This window comes from Oxyura jamaicensis, chromosome 3 (assembly GCF_011077185.1).
Source record: "Oxyura jamaicensis isolate SHBP4307 breed ruddy duck chromosome 3, BPBGC_Ojam_1.0, whole genome shotgun sequence".
Lineage (NCBI taxonomy): Eukaryota > Metazoa > Chordata > Aves > Anseriformes > Anatidae > Oxyura > Oxyura jamaicensis.
In genome coordinates, this window is record NC_048895.1 from 41040457 (window position 1) to 41056695 (window position 16239).

Consider the following 16239-nt stretch of genomic DNA (forward strand, 5'->3'; position numbering starts at 1 on the left):
GGCGGCGGCGGCGGCGGCGGGGGGCGGCTGAGGGGCGCCGCTGGCGGTGGTGGCGGCGGCGGCGGCGGGGGGCGGCCATGGTGTCGCCGGCGGCGCGGCTGGTGGTGCAGGGCGTGTGGGCGGCGCTGACCGGCGGCTGGTACCACGACCCGGAGCTGGGCGCCTTTGCCAACAGCTGCCACCTCTATCTGTGGCTCTTCCTGCTGACGCTGCCGCTGGCCATGCACCTGGTGAGAGCCCCGCTGCCGTGGGGGGGGCGGGAAGGGCACCCCCGGCCGGTGTCGGGCTGCGGGGAGGGGAAGGCAGCGGCCGGGCCTGTTCCTGGGGTGAGCCCGGCGGGGACAGCTCCAGCGCATCCCTAGCTGGCCCGGGCTTTGCTGCTGGGGAGGGAGAATAAATGGGGAAGGCTGGGGCCGAGCGGTGTGCGCCTTGCTGAATGTCACCCTGCTGTATGTCACCCCGCTGTCACAGTGTTACTACACACGGTGCCCTTTGGGCTCAACGTAGCAGGGTGGTAATTTTATAACCGGGGCGTGTTTGCCTAACTTTAGTACGGCTTTCCTTGAAAACTTGAAAGTTTACTCTAGGTGTTCTCCTCCTGTGCTAGGAAAGCCTAAAAATAGTTTGCTGGATCACTGCATCTGTTCATTGCCGCATTCATCAGTGACTGTAGCTGTGTACTGTTTCTGTTGGTGAAAATTGCCATTCATCTCACATTGACTACTAAATTCTTAACAAAGTTTGTAGTGTTCTTTTTGTTGTTGTTGTTGTTTGTTTGTTTTTTATTTTATTTTATTTGGGGGGGGGGAATAAAAATTCTAAATGGGTCTCATCACCCTACATAGTCAGCTATGAGCTTCATTTTCAAAAGCAGTGAGCATTCATGACTCCCTCTGCAATCCCAGGGAAAAATCAGTCTTGTGTTTTTTAAAAAGCAATTAGTGCACTATATTTTGTGGCATGGATTGGACTCAGTCCCTATAAGTATGATTCACGGAGTTCTTGCACCAAGGTAACAGCATGTTTTCTTCTGATTGATAGCAACTCTGTCTTCTGCAAGCCAGCAGGAACCTGATGTTGTAGGATTTACTGCCAAAGTGGTACGTGTGACTGTGAAAAGAAAAACAAAAAGGAAGAAAAAAGTAAGGGTTAACTTTTCCAGTTGGTGTCAGTAGGTATGCATCTGAATATATTGTCTTGTGGGCAATTTCCATGCTAATAGTGTGGAAGAAGGAACACTGGACCCAGAGATTGTAGGTTAGACCTAACATAGAACAAAGGAAATTATTGAAAGAGAAAAGAAGGACACCTAACTTATCTACTGAACTTCTCTCTTTCTCTCTCCTGGGCTTCATCATTGTCTATCCTGGTGGATTTGCTTTTTCTGCAAACTGGCCAACTTTGTGATGAATCATCCGGTTAAATGCAGGACTTGTGTTCTAGAGCTAATGTATCACTATGGGAATTCTTTATCCTTGATAAGAATAATGCATTTATTATGCTGCCTGCTCAAGTAATAATGTCCTCAAGTATTTGTTTTCCTGCTTTTAAGTGCTTGGGCTTTGTAAACTTCATGCAAGCCACGTATTCTTGCCACTTAGAAACCTGAACCTGCCATTTCATTAAAGGTTTTCTTTGGGGAATTTTATTTATAATGTTTGACAGTGTTTGGGGGGGTATTTTTGTTGCACACTTACCATTAGTAGTTTTGGATTCAGCTTAAGCAGTCACAGGTATCTGTTGAAATGGCAAAGTCAGAACAAAATAGAGTACAAATACTAAACAATTTTCCTTTATATTGGATTGACTTAATAATGCCTTTGAAAAGTCAGAAAGTCTCTCTGGAACAGTTTGATTTGAATGAACTGGCAAAATTCATCCATCTCCTTTTCGGTTTTTCACACTGGCTTGAGTGAGATATGCTGACAGTAGCATCAGGGAGCTTATAGTATCAAGTTGTTTCTGTTGTGTGGATGGATGATTTCATTCTCTAGCACCGTCAGCATAGCTTACTTTGGTTCTAATTGTTCCAGTATGAACTTCCCCATCCCTGAAAATGCAGATCAGTTTCCATCTCTCCCTTTTCTTTCTTGGTTTTCATTTGTAATAGCAAATATACAATTAAAAATGTACATTGAAAACTCTGGAGCACCATTGCTGTTAAAATCAACTTTCAAAATCTTAATGAGATCTCTTCTAACCTCGCCGTGTCAAATCTCATAGCAGATTATGAATTAGTTACTGTATTCCACCGAACAGCCCAGGGTTCCCAGGTGTTGTGTGCAGGAAAGAAGTGGTGCATGTTAAACAAAGCCACGGGGCTGTGTTCAGCCCCAGTGCAACACCACTGATGCTTGTACTACAGCCTACTGTACAAGCTGCAAGGCAGCGCACATTCATGTTTTGGTGAGTCCCTGAAATGGTGAGAATTTCTTCTGCTTTTTGTTGGACAGGAAACTCTTGAACTTAAAGGGCTGTTACTTCTTATGCATTAGGTCTTCAAATCATGCTTTGATAGGCATACAACATGGCACTATAAGGGTGTGGGCATGTAAACAAATTACTCAGAGGTAAACTGTGATAAAACTTGCAGTGTGTTGGCTGCTCTCAGTCCCTACTGTATCTCTTCATCTCTCTATAAAATTAAGGAAGCATATGCCTCTAGGACAGAGAGCTAAGCTACACCATTCTTACCCTATTTACTGTGAGGTAGAATGCACACTGAAATCTGAGTTTACACCACTGGGCTTCCATGTGCTACCTGTTTTTCCATGTTCTATACTGCATAATGGACATATTGTAGTTATTAATTCAGCTAAAGAAACATCAAAATATTTATCTTTGGCTCCAATACTGTTATCTCCCACTCTTTCTTCGGCAAGCGTGACTGGAGTGGCTGCCTACACATTTGTTTGGCAGTTGACTTGTTTCAGTTCTGTAGCACCCTGAGTCCCATGTGTAGCACTGTGTACCTTTAGATGCACCAGGTGGGTTACATCTGGGTCTAACCAACCCTAATTATTCCATCCAATTTACAAGGTGTGGTAGTTTGTTCAAAGGTTATGCACCTTAGGAAATACCTCAGTCACCTCTACCTTTGTGCTACCCAGATAACGTTAGCAGACGCACAGAGAAGTTGGCCATTCTGGGAGTGATCTCTGGGCAGGCAGAAGCCCCTGGCAAGTGTCTTGCCTGCCTGGGCAGGACAATCCTGCTGCATTTGCAGTAGTAAGGTGACGTTTTGAACACATGAACCTGTATTGCTGCCCATGGCCCCACAGTGTTCTGGTTTGGGGAGCTATTGGAAAACAAAAAGCATGTTATAGTGGAATGTTTAATTGCACAAGAGGAAAGAAAGCTTCAGCTTCCACAGAAACCTGTGGGATGCTATGATTGATTTCTGATTAATTTGTATTTTTGGTATGTTTCTTGGTATATTTCTAGCTTCTAATAAGATGTCAGCTCAGCTGAAGCTTTTCCTGTCACTGGGGCAGCATTCAAAGGGCAAGAGAGCCATGCGTGTTCCTTTTGCTAACACGGTGTGCTGCTGGCGCCTGCTCCCAGTGGGGCTGTCATCTGTTGCAGTTAGGTGAAAGTACCCGAAGAACTGAAAAGTCATTCAGCAGAGGAGATGAAGAGAGATGATGAATACACAGCCACATGGTGTGATTATAAAACCTCGTTTCCATAGGAAATGAGGCTAATTATAACTATAGTGCATCAGAAGCAAATCTATCATATAATTCCTCAGTGGTCTATAATTTAATTCCTTCTTAGCTCAGACTGGTAGCTTTCACATAGCTGTACCTGGGAACACCAACCACACTCCTGACACCTCTACCCTTATGCAAGAGGTCTGATTCAGAAAATCCAGGGCTTTCCATTCCCAACTTCATCTTTCTCCTGATTCCCCACGTGGGCTGGGAGCAAGCTGCCAGCTTGAAGTACTTAGCTTGCGCCCAGAATATCCAGAATATTAAGGATCTGCTGGCCTTATTTACATATATGTAAGTGCACAGGTTTTGAATTGTGAGCTCTGTGGGCAGCAGTGTATGTTGGGTGGACCTGCAAGGGGAGCGCAGGGGGAGGCGCAGAACGTGTGCCTTTGGAGGTCTGCTCACAAGGCAGGGATGCAGACATGCAGCACTCAGCATTCGCCCAGAGCGCTCCTCTCCTTCCCTCAGAAACCTGGGAGCCTCTGGTGGTTTCCCTCCTGTAGTGTGCTCTGCGCAAACGTAGACTGCGTTATTGGAAGTTTATTTTTGTTGTGTCTGCTTGAAGTTATTCATATAGGATTTATTAAGCTTTTTAAGTGTCACCAATGAAGCACTTCTTTTCTAGTGACTCATTCTGTGAAGTTATTTAAGAATGAGATTTTTAGTTCATGCTTTTTTAGTGGATAGTTGAAGAGATTTCCTGGAAAGTGAACGCATCTCTCTGAAACAAATAGTTACAGGTAATTGGATGACATTCTTTGTGAAACCAAGCAATTTTTAACTTGTGTTTTGCAAATATGTTAGTCATACATTAGTCATAAGATTCAAATTCTTGAACCTTATCCACCAAACCTTCTACCATGAGAGCTCTGGCTTGCAAACTGATGCTCTTTCTGGCCCAGATTCAGTAAATGACTGAAGGGTATGCTTAGTTTTGGTGTATACACAGTGCCATGAAACATTCTTAACAGACTAAGCCTCAACTTGTAGAAAGTCATGTCTTTCTTATTAGGTATCCTTTGTAATACCTACCTGCTAGATAGCTTTCTCTACCTCTATCCAATAGACTCTTTGTATGGGAATCAGCATAGTCCTAAAAAGGACTTGCCTGAAAATTTTCACTCACTTTTTTTGAAGGTAGGGAGTCCTGCTAAGCCAAAAGTGGCAGAAGACTAGCTACACCCTTGCTTATGATAACACAGAAATGATTCAATATACTCATTTCAACGTCAGGTTAAATGCAGTGACTTGTTCTAGAGATGAAGTAAGCATGGCTCGTTCCCTTCGCTTCCTCACCTGTATGGGGGTAGTGTGGTTCATTTCTGAATCTGAAAAAAAAATTTGCATCCAAATACTCCTTGATCTGCAAAGGTGGTACATAAAATGATAGATTTAGGACGCAGAGACGCAGATTGAGGACCATTCTTAAAAATTAATTTCAGTGGATTTTTAGCATATCCTGAGCATTGGAAATCTTTTTAGTGCCCATTACAAAGTGTGCAGAGATATAATAATGCTTTTTTTTTTTTTTTTTTTTTTTTTTTTTTTTTAAGAAAAGGGTGAAACTTGCTCTGAGAGTGCAGTTGGATTAAAACAATATGTAAGGGTGTTTCTTATCCACAATGATGAAGGCTTTGGCCCTTCAAATGTAAGTGCAAGTATATATTACTATGACTTTCCCTTTACGGTAAGGAAGTATTTACATAGGAAAGTGCTGTTAGTACGTCATGTCTGTGCAGGACCAATGTCTGTAGTTGAACTATAATTCATTGTAATGACTAAGAGATAGGGTGCCCATCATGGATCAGCAGGCACAGATCAGACAGCTGCGACTTAACAATTATGAACTTAAATGAATAAATAAATAAATAAATCAAAGAGGCTGCCTCTACAGATGCATTTTATTCATTTGTGATGACTAGTCCTGATTAATTATTTAAAATTCTTCAGCAGTGAAGATAATAGGAGACATGCTGTGAAGTGTTAGAAAAAACAGATGAAAATACAGCGTTTTACTTCCAAATCATAGCTTCGAAAAAGGGTAAGATGACAGAATTTTTCAAAAGGGGGTCCCTGTTTGTGGATAATTAATATTTCATTATGTCTGCATTTTGATAGGTTCTTAGTTCAGGAAAGGCCGCATTATCCTGGGAATGGAGAACTTTTTGAGTGTTTCAACGTTTGTTAATTGTAAGCTTTTAGTGATTCTGTTAAGAAAATAATACTATTCATAGCTAATCAAAAGAAGAATAAATCGTGTATAATGGTTTGAAATTTGCACAAATCTTTAGAACTTCCTGGTGAGCAGAATTCAAGTCTGCTGCATGGAGATGCAGTACTCCTTGTGTCTGCAAAACTCAGCAGGGATACACAACAGATAACAAGAACTGAAGATTTTGAAAATGACTTTGAAGATTCTAGTAGCATCTTCTTAAAGTAAACTGTTATGATGATGTCTTTATTATTCCTTTCTGTAGGCTTTTCCAGCAAATGCAGTTACGGCTTTTGCATACTGCAGCTCAGTGACAGTGTTCTTCACAGTAATTAAGGTGGTCAGTTACCGTCTGCACCTGATGTTTGATAAAGGAGAAGTAATTCAACAGCAGATCTCAAGAAAAGATGGAAGGCAATGTAAAGATGCAGAGGTCCCAAAAGGAAACACAGTTCAGCCCTCAAATCGTAGGTAAGTTTTTCATTGTACATTGCTGATACGCTTTATAAAACTGGTAGGTCTGTACTATGGTTCTGCAAAGCAGAAACGCCTGCTGACTGCAAGAAAACTCCTTACGGTTTTGGGAGGAGTCACTCTTAAAAACCTGCGTAGTGCTTTAATTCTTAGTTGCTTCAGCATGCCTGTGATGAAACACGCAGAGCTGCACCTGGCTCACAGGGCACATGAAGCAAAGAGACCTGTCTGGGAGGTATTAAAAGATCCCGGAGAAGACTTGGGAGTTTTCTAGAGAAGTCTTAAAAGCTGGGGGAGCAGCAAAAAATCTTTTTCTGGTTTTATCCCTAAGCTAAATAAGTTTGAAGGTGAGAGTTGTGTCTTCAGGAGAAAGAAGAAAGTGCTTTGCTCCTCTTGCAACTTATAGGAAAGTGGTGGAAGTCCCCACAATGCTTTCCTGCAGGGAACAGGGGAGGAAGACAGGAGCAGCTTTCGTAAACAAGCTGTGTAACAGATGTGAAAGATCTTGAATAAGGTATATCCAGTAGTGACTGCAGCATAAAATACCAAACAAAGCTTAAACTGAGTAGTTTTGTTAAAACTACCAAACTTAAACTGAAGTTCTGTGCAAATGAACTTTTTGTTTTGGTTTTGGTGCATTTACAGTTGCTATTGAAAGCTCTGCTTGTGCTAGTTCTGTGCAAGCTATGTATTAGAGGATTTGTTTTTGTACCTCTGTGCTGCTGTTCTTTTGTGTCTTTACATATATGTGTCTGTGGCACGCTCCTAGCAGTGATGTTGCTGGGAGTGTCAAAGTCTGCCTGCACAAAGACTCTTCCGAGAAATGCTTCTTATAAGTCAATAACCATACAGAGATTTTGATTTAGTTTGAAGGATGCCTTTCAGGCTCTGTTTCTGTTTAGTTCTAACCAACCCACAAGGCTGTTTCCTATTTACAGATGTCTGATACAGTAATTTAAGAGGCTCATCTGTAGTTCTAGGTTGGCTCAAATTTAAACAGAACCTCGCCAAGTGTTTTCCTTTTCATTGGCTAATGAAATAAATGTAAACTTTCATTATCCTGCCATTGTTTTGGTTACGAATTAGAGGTAGCATCCCTTGAAACCTGCATGTTAAGTCACATAAGATGTTCCTTATAGGAGGTCACAGGCACAGCAGTATGTGATCTAGCTCTTGATCAGAAGGTAAATGACTTAATTTTGACTAGCTGGATGACAGAAGTTTTAAAACAGGCCTTGGTAGTAGGCAGGTTGGTTGAACAAGTTTTTGAAGCCAGCTAGCTACAAAAATTTTTTTGGGGGGAAGGTGACTGAACTGAGACCCCCAGGGAAATAATTTTTTAGCTTTTGTGTAGCTGTAGGGTTTTAAAACTAAAATTGGAAAAACAAAAAACACTTTTTGACATTTTGCCATAGTGGGAATTTTCTTTTCCAACTACATTTTTGTTGCATTGTACCAGAGAAAGAGAACATGTTGGTTCTCGTTAGTAGATCTTGGTCAAAAATACTTGCTTACATCCATGGAAAATCTAATAGAAAATGTGTGAAAAGAGTAGTGAATAGCTGAATGCATCCACCAAGGAAATGATTAACAAGTTGCCTGTAGCATATATTTCTCTTGCTTAAGATGAGAGGAACATCTTTATTTTGTCATCTGATAGTTACATTAATGCACATTATGCATTGCATTTCAAACAGTTGTTTTATGGGGGGTTGTAAATAAGTAGACAGGTAAAACAGTATGTATTCAAGGGTACAGTAAAAAGATGTAAAAAGCAGGAATTACAAAAAGAGTAGCAAGGAGTTATACATTTAATGAAAAACCCTAAATAGCCTTTTGTGCCAATAAGTTGACGTGCATTTAGCAGGCAGGCTAAATGACATCGTATGCACATAGGGAGTTTGAAGAGATGCCATTATATTTCTCACAGCGATGTCCTACTACTTCCAAAGGCACCAGAAATGTTCTACATTGAGTGATTTATTTATTTATTTATCAAGGTCTCTTGGAGAGGGAGAAGAGGAAAAATGGATTGCAGTGTTTTTCAGCCTTGTACTTTTAGAACTGGAGGGGGAAAATATGCTAACACTTCATAACGTTGTGCTGTTCCTTCCTATTCCATTGTTATTCCTTAACTTCTCAAAACTTACGGTGATCTTCTGTGGTTATAAACATTTGGTTCCTTTTCCCCTTTTTCAGCAATAACACTAGGGATAATGGTGTAGTTGGCGAGATCAACCAGAATGACTCTACCCCAACAACTCACGAGAGTTCAAGGGTACAGGAGCTCCACTCACAGAACTCATCTGGAGCAGCGGTTAGTATGCTTTTCTGTACTCAAGTTCTCACTCCATGCATTACACGGTTTACCATGTAGACTTCTGTATGGTCAGGTGCTGATTGCTTGAAGCATTTCTGCCCTGAACTGGAAGGGTACTTCCATGGATATACTTTGTCTAACCACTGCTGTTGGCCAGCCTTGGCTTTGTCCCAAAAGTTTGGGTTTGCAAAGCCATATCTGCTATAGATAATTCTGTAAGTCATTTGAAACCTTTGAAAATCTTGCTAAGAGCAACTGGTTTTCATGACTGCTTTCAGAGAAGGGAGAAGCTAATGCAATCAGAGCAGTCTCTCGTTACCTCAGAAGGAATCTGCTCCTGGAGTATTAATAACTTGTTTTTGTTTAACTAGACTTATGCTTATACAACAAACACTCAACATGTACCTTCGGTATTTAAACAAAGCATAAAAAATGATTTAAACCTAGGGGACGCCTACATGAGTTTAAAAATGCATGTATTCCAAGCCATTGTCCATACTTCTAAATCAATTAGTGTATGAAATGATGTATATGATATATGTAGATGTTATTAAAGAAAAAATGAGATATCCTTGAGAAGTTTGAAAAAGAAAGTATTCAAAAATTAAGAAACAGAATGAATACTATATGTCTAATCTTAAGCTACTCCCCATGTACACTGTGATAAAATCTTTAATTATGTGATCCCATGCTATTTTTTCCTACAGGACTCCTGCCTCAGTCAGTACAGAGGATGGTTAGTGATCTCTGAATAAGTAGCTATTTGATACTTCATTCCGTCTTCATTTTTTTTCCCTCTGTGTCCCTATTTGTAGCAAACTATTCAAATCCTGGTTTGAATCAAAACTATTTCCTCAATTTTCCTAGAGTGTTTTTACCTTTTTGTAGCATCTGTTTGATTTATAGACATTAAGAGTTTTTCTTTTATGAGGCAAAGTATTTTTCACCTTGTTTCTGTCTTAGTCCCCAGTATTCTGGTATTTGTCCAGTCTGCAAACCCATTTCTTCTGGGGATCTTGTCCGTGTCTCTTCCAAACATGTAGGTTGGATCTACTCAATTGGTCAAATCTAGTTTCCTCTTCTTGCCTACAGGATACCGTCATGAGATTTTTGGGAGATAATAACTATTTCTTCTTGGGTTTGGTGCATGTCAGCTTGAAGAAATCCGTGTTAATTTTTTCCAACAACTTCTATCTAGTTCTCCATTTAGGCTGTTGAATTTAAATTCCCAAAGCGTTTCTCTGGAGTATTGTCTGGTCCGGGGCTGTCCTGTGCAAAACAGACATTGATTGACCTGCCGATGAGAATGCATCAGAGGCCACCAAGATGGCTGGGGAGCAAGGTGCATGATGAATGAGGACAGGCAGATGTAATGTTTTGTCCTGAAATCCAAAATCTGTGTAAAGCTGGAAGAAGAGCTTTCTGCTCTCTTCAGCTTGCTGATGGAAGAATATAGAGAAGATTGAGCAGTCTTCTCAATGGTGTGCTGAGATAGAATAAGAGGCAATGGACAAACTACAATTGGATGTAAAGATTTTATTTATTTTTTTACCTAGAGCGTGGCCAAATACTGGAACAGGTCCAGAGAGATTGTGAAATCTCCATTCATGGAGATATTCAAAGCTCTGCTGGAGATGGCCCTGAGCAACTTGCTCTAAATGTACCTGCTTTGAGCGTGTGTATGTATGGGGGAAAGAGTTTGGACTACATGACCTCCACAGCTTCCTTGCAATCTGAATGATTGTAGGGCAATTTAATGGCTCTCTCCTATAGTTTTTCATTGAAAAATTGCTGGAGATCAAAGTTTTTCAGCTACGTGTTTTCAAAATGTTAAAATTAAAAGTGGAACAGGTGAATGCATTCTATTCCTTAACAATTAAAAAAAAATAATCTAGATTAGGCACTGAATTTTCTTTTTAAAGATCGTAGATTTTCTTTTTCCCCAAACATCATGCACACAATTGCAATGATGCAGTTTGGAGCATGGCTGTTCAATAACCATCTCCCTCACCCACCCTTTGCATTTTGTGGAAGGTACGCATCCAGATTTCAGTGATGTTCAGCAGTAATTGTCGGTGCTGTAATTAACCTTTGATTAGATAACTGTTGCATTGATCTGTTACGTTGCATCATTGTTTTATTGCTTTTTTTCAGCAGAACTTAACATGTAGTCATACTAATTTTGTGCGTTTTTTTATTTTTAGGAGCTGCCAACACGGGAAACTATTGAAGATCTCAAAGGTATCTTGAAGGCTTTATAAACCCCTTTAAACCTTTGTTTAATTGTTGCTTGGCACAGAAGTCCCCACAACAGGTTCTGTCATGCCTCATGTTAGGAGCTGAATGGAAAAGCTCAAGAGAACAAAATCTCAAGGGAATTCTAACAGCATAAGCTCTCTCAGCTCTCAGTCAGGCTGTTAGGTCCACAGCCTTTTCGTGAGTGCACAAATAACTTCCCCACTTTTGACATGGGGAGATGAAAGAGCCTTCTTCCCACATTCTTGGGAAGCCCTGTGCATCTGGGAAGTATGAAAACAGGAAGCCAATATTCAGGTTACATCTTAAAGCCCTCATACATTTTCTGACTGTATACTTTTGCACTTGTTGACCTTTAGCTCCAGCACACCTTGCTTTGCCTGCAGTTCCAGTGCTTGAGGTGTCTCAGTATATTTCAGTTTATCTCCTTTTTGTTTACGTTGATCACCATATCCTATGGAACCATTTAAGAACTCTCTGAAGTATTACAACAAAATTCAGCCACACTAGCTTATTCTTTCTTCTCTCACTAAGTGGGGATAATTCTGTCTAAAATACTGATTTTTGATATTAGCTGTTTCTTGAGCTAATTTGATTATTGAAATTAAATAGACATGCTACGACACCTGTTTTGACCTGAAAGGATTCCAGGTATTGGCTAGAACAGCAATTTTCCCACGAGTCCTATTTTAATCTTCAGACGCAATCATACTAGTATGATTTATAATATGCCCACAACTAGTCATAAAACTAATTCATCTTTCTCATCACAAAAAAATGGCTCGGTTAGTCATTCTGACACTTATTCTCATATAAAGCAATATCACTGTACTTACTTTCATAGTATTTCACATGCAGCTAACCACAAGGATCCTTGCTTAAGAACTGCTGTAATCAGCTGCACCACCTGTGCTTCCTTTTGCTCTGCTCTGGAGCAGTTTTTCCTAGCTAAAGATTGTACCTTGATAAAACATAGTTGTCCTTTTTTTGTGAGACCTAACTTCTGTTATGTCTTTGTTAGGGGTTATGGTATTAGAAGACCAGGCTGTACCACCAGTTTCATCTACCTCACCCTATGTCAAAGCAGATACATTACCTGTTTCTACAGCTTCTGCTTCAGGTTCTACTGCATCAGCAATAGCAACAAAACCGGCTGCTACCGAAACACTTTCTGGGAATGAAATACATGAAAAAGGAGAGAATGGACAGTCATATGGAGAGCATGGATTACGAGGCATTCTTGTAGACAGAGATGTAGTTAAAAATGTCTCCAATATTTCTTCATCACAAGGTGATATTTTAAGGACTGGAGTATCTTTGGAGCCATGGGACAGTGAAAATTCAATTATTTCAGAGCATTTGAGTAATCCTAGAAGTCACAAAAGAGAGAAATTGCTAGATGGCTCCCTGCAGGCGAGCTTTAGCAGTAACTGCCCACAGTGCAGTGCCTTTACAACCAAAGATCCTGAGCACGTGGAAAGTTCTTGCAATGCTGGTAATACCAATGAGGACCTTGACTGCTCGGACAGTGAGACTGCTGTTGCAGTTGTTGACAACTCTCTTCCCAGAGACCAACTGTGTGAGCCCATTAAAATTGTCATCACGATGAGCAGCACACCAACCACCACCCTCAGTGACCTAGCAGGCTCTGTCCATCTAAAGGGTCTGGGGACTGACAGAACGAGCTCAGCCCTTGAGTCTGGTATAGTTACAGCAGACTGGCAAAGTCAACAAACTAATGAACAACTCAGAATTCCTGTTATAACTGTTGATTTGTCTGATGACAGTAAAGGTAATGTCTATCCAGAAGTTAGTGAAAGTGAGAGAACGCCAGAAGTTTCAAAGCCAGATCTGTCGTCCAACCATTGTTCTGGCTATGAATCTGGTGATGCAGTGAAGGAACACAGCAATCCAGCAAATACTGTTTTGGAAACTAACACATGTTCAGATCCAAATCAGAAGAATGCTTCTGAAAACATCCAGAATGTGGGTTTAAATTCTAAAGAAGATCTGCAGAATCTAGATCCGCAATCCTGTAGAACTGCTCATGAAAAGAGGCACGTGAGGGTGCTGAGTGTAGACAGTGGGACAGATGTGCTTTTAAGTAAGAACTTCATGGAGGTATCTGAGAAAGAGAAGACCTTACCAACTTCTAAATCTGATCTAGAAGCTAAAGAAGGACAGGTGCCCAATGAATCTAACTTTCTAGAGTTTGTCTCGCTCCTGGAATCCATTAATACCTCAAAGATGAAGGCATCTAATCAATCCACTGTCAAAACAGAGACTACAAAAGAAAATGTGCTTGTTGGAGGTATGATGCATGATTTACAACTCTTGGAATAAGGCAATTGAGACTAGTTAGGTTATTTACAGCAACATGGCCTGAGATTTGCAGTACAGTGAGTGCAGAGGAAAGCTGGTTTTGTTAATAGGGTCAGGGAAGGGCTGGGCTTGGTGGGACAAGGTGATTAGTGAAAGTGCGGTAGTGTCAGCTGCAGTTTCTTAATTACTTATGTTTTCTTAAATATTCCTTTTGAAAAAGCTAATGCCAACCTCAGTAGGTGTCCAGTACGTATCTAGTGTTCCATGCTAGAATGGCTTGCATGTGGCAGGCCTGGATCGCAGGCATAGCAAAAAGAGTTCTTAAATTGTGTATGGCTACAGCATTACAGCTACCCTTGCCCTTCTTACCTGGTGCATGGTAAGAGTGATCTGTGAGTTTATAGAAGCTGGAATTGTCACTGGTGGTAGTTCAACTTCTATCTAATTAACACACATGCACGCACATTCCTGAACATCCTCTACAGTTGTGGGTTGGTTTCTAATTAAGCAAAAAAAAATCATGTATTTCTTCTCAATAGGTAAAAGTTTTAATTTTTGCTTGCTTAAAACTAATATATCTGGATTTTAATGAGGAAAGTTGGAGGGATGGGGTAATTGAAACCCCCCAGTATTTTAATGAAAAAATAGTATCTTCTCATCCAAGTTTCCACTTAATTAAAAGGTTTTATTTAAAAAAAAAATCAGCTTATTTGAAAACATATATGTAATTTATAGTTCTGATAAAGAAATACCTGTTTTAAACCAACATTTCATTGCTGGTACCTAAATTTGTGACCCCTGTTTTGAAGGAACATTATTGTAATGTCTTTAACAGCAGTGCAGACAGATGTAGCAAGCCTGTTTTGTGAGTGTGTGAGATCAGGTGCAGTGGAGTTGGGTGGATTCTTGAGGTACTTGCCAAGTGATCTGTAGTTTCCTGGTTTAGAAGATCTGGGCCAAAGTAAAACTAGACAACCTGTATCCTTCCCATATCCCGAATGTTCTGTTTACCTTAGATCCTGTAACAGGTTGTTCTAAGATAGCCTAAGAGGAAGCAATCTAAATGCCTGTTTCGCATTGAACGTATCCCACTTTTCCCGTATGCTTATTTCTCCTTCCACTTTCATGTTTCCCATCTCCTCTTCATCCCTTTTCAGCATAGGCACTTGACTTCCCTCCTGTGCCACCTCCTAATTTTATTTCATATCACTTCTTTCTCATCTTTCCCTCCGTTCTTCCTAGCAATCCACACTTGCTTTTCCACTGTCTTTAGCTCACCTGAAATCATTGCCTCCCCACAGCATGGGGGGAAAGCCGCATGGTAATATTTCAGAGGTAAGCCTAAAAACAAAAAGTACAGCTAATTTATAAATGGCTTTCAGACAAGCACCTTCAGATAATGTGACTGTCTTCATAAAGGAAAGAATAATGGCTGATCAGAATAAATTAGATAATCCATAAATTCCCTGGTGACACGCACAAAAAACCCCAAACTTTATTAATATGTGTATAGTTATTAGGCTTTAGATCTGGCAAACTCAATTCTTCCTATTAATATCCAATATTCTCAGGAAACATGAGGATTCAACACCTTCCCTCAAACCAGTCTGATACCTGAAGTGACCAAAACTGAATCCCCTACTTCCCTGTTTCTGTAAGCCCACATGTTTGAAAGCCAGTGGAGTTGAGCAGCGTACGTACATGATTAAGCTGTCCTGCTCATGTCTCAGGTGGGAGTGGGATGGGGGCGAGAGGAGCCTTCTGCCACTGCGCCGTGTCTCCTGGACCTCGTATTGGTGCTATGGGGAAAGAAGAGTTTCAACCTAATTTTTTTGTTCGTTTGTTTCAAGCTAGGGAGAGGTAGTTCAAAGGCAGTTACTTTTATGGGTAAGAAGGCTTTATTTTCAAGCCTAGTCAGAATGTGCTCTTTGCTAAAATAAATTACTGTCATTGCTGGCAGCTTCCATACAGTAGGACTTGATTTTAGGAATGAGAAAGCCTCTAATTTGTTTACAGCCTTGCAATTACGAATATGTTTTTCAACAAAATAGCATTTTAGAGTAAATTTGAATAAACACTATTCCCACATTAAAGTGGTTGTTTAAAAAAATAGAGGGGAAGGAATATGGAGCAAGGCAAGCTATGCAGCAGTTGTTTTGAGGGAAAAAGTTGTTTGCCTTTTTGTTTCTTTGTTCTTTTGACCTTGCAAACCACTTAATTGGCAAAAGCTCATAATAGATGCCTGGTCCAAGTGATCATGAAATGCACCGCACAAAGGTGTTCATTAGGAAATGTGAGAAACTTGGCAAATTCCTGGAAAGCCATGCGTTCAGGGTTGTGTGTAAGAAAGCGTATGTTTTGCATAACTTGGAAAAGGCAGGGAAATGTGCTAATTGCAGCAGTCTTGAAAGTGAGTGAATGTCATAGATGGTTCTTTGTTCACTGTCTGCGCCCTCCACACACTCGTGAATTGTGTGAAAACAGAAGATGTATCATCTTCACCCAACAAGCCCTTAAAACCATAGAATGGTTTGGGCTGGAAGGGACCTTAAAGACCATCTAGTTCCAGCTCCCCTGCCACGGGCAGGGACACCTCTCACTAGATCAGGTTGCCCAGGTCCATATAACCTGGTCCCATCCAACCTGGCCTTGAACACCTCCAAGGATGGGGTATCCACAGCTTCTCTGAGCTGCCTGTTCCAGTATCAGCTCCGTAAAATGCAGTACAAGAAAATAAAAGCCTTACTTAACACTAGCAGGAATGCCAGATTAAACGTGTTAACATACAGGATGTAAAAAAGCTGTCTCTTAAAAGCTGTTCTGTTGCCACCCCATCTCTTGTAGATCGTGAGAAAGTACTACTGACACTTGCTAAAAATGGCTTTTGCGCCAGTGTCCTTTCAGTTCTGAACCAGACATTCACCACCCGCATAATGAAA

At 40.7% G+C, this 16239-nt stretch overlaps 1 protein-coding gene across 2 annotated transcripts in view; it reads left to right on the plus strand.

Moving 5' to 3' along the window:
• PCNX2 (pecanex 2) overlaps positions 1 to 16239 on the plus strand; it is a 155081-nt gene continuing 138842 nt past the window's right edge. The window contains exons 1-5 of one of the 2 annotated variants that reach the window (XM_035323215.1): positions 1 to 230; positions 6194 to 6399; positions 8602 to 8719; positions 10927 to 10963; positions 12000 to 13289. In XM_035323215.1, coding sequence (XP_035179106.1) covers positions 78 to 230; positions 6194 to 6399; positions 8602 to 8719; positions 10927 to 10963; positions 12000 to 13289 — 1804 coding nt within the window. In that variant the 5' untranslated portion in view covers positions 1 to 77. The remainder of the gene's footprint in view (positions 231 to 6193; positions 6400 to 8601; positions 8720 to 10926; positions 10964 to 11999; positions 13290 to 16239) is intronic. The other variant, XM_035323214.1, reaches the window with a different exon arrangement.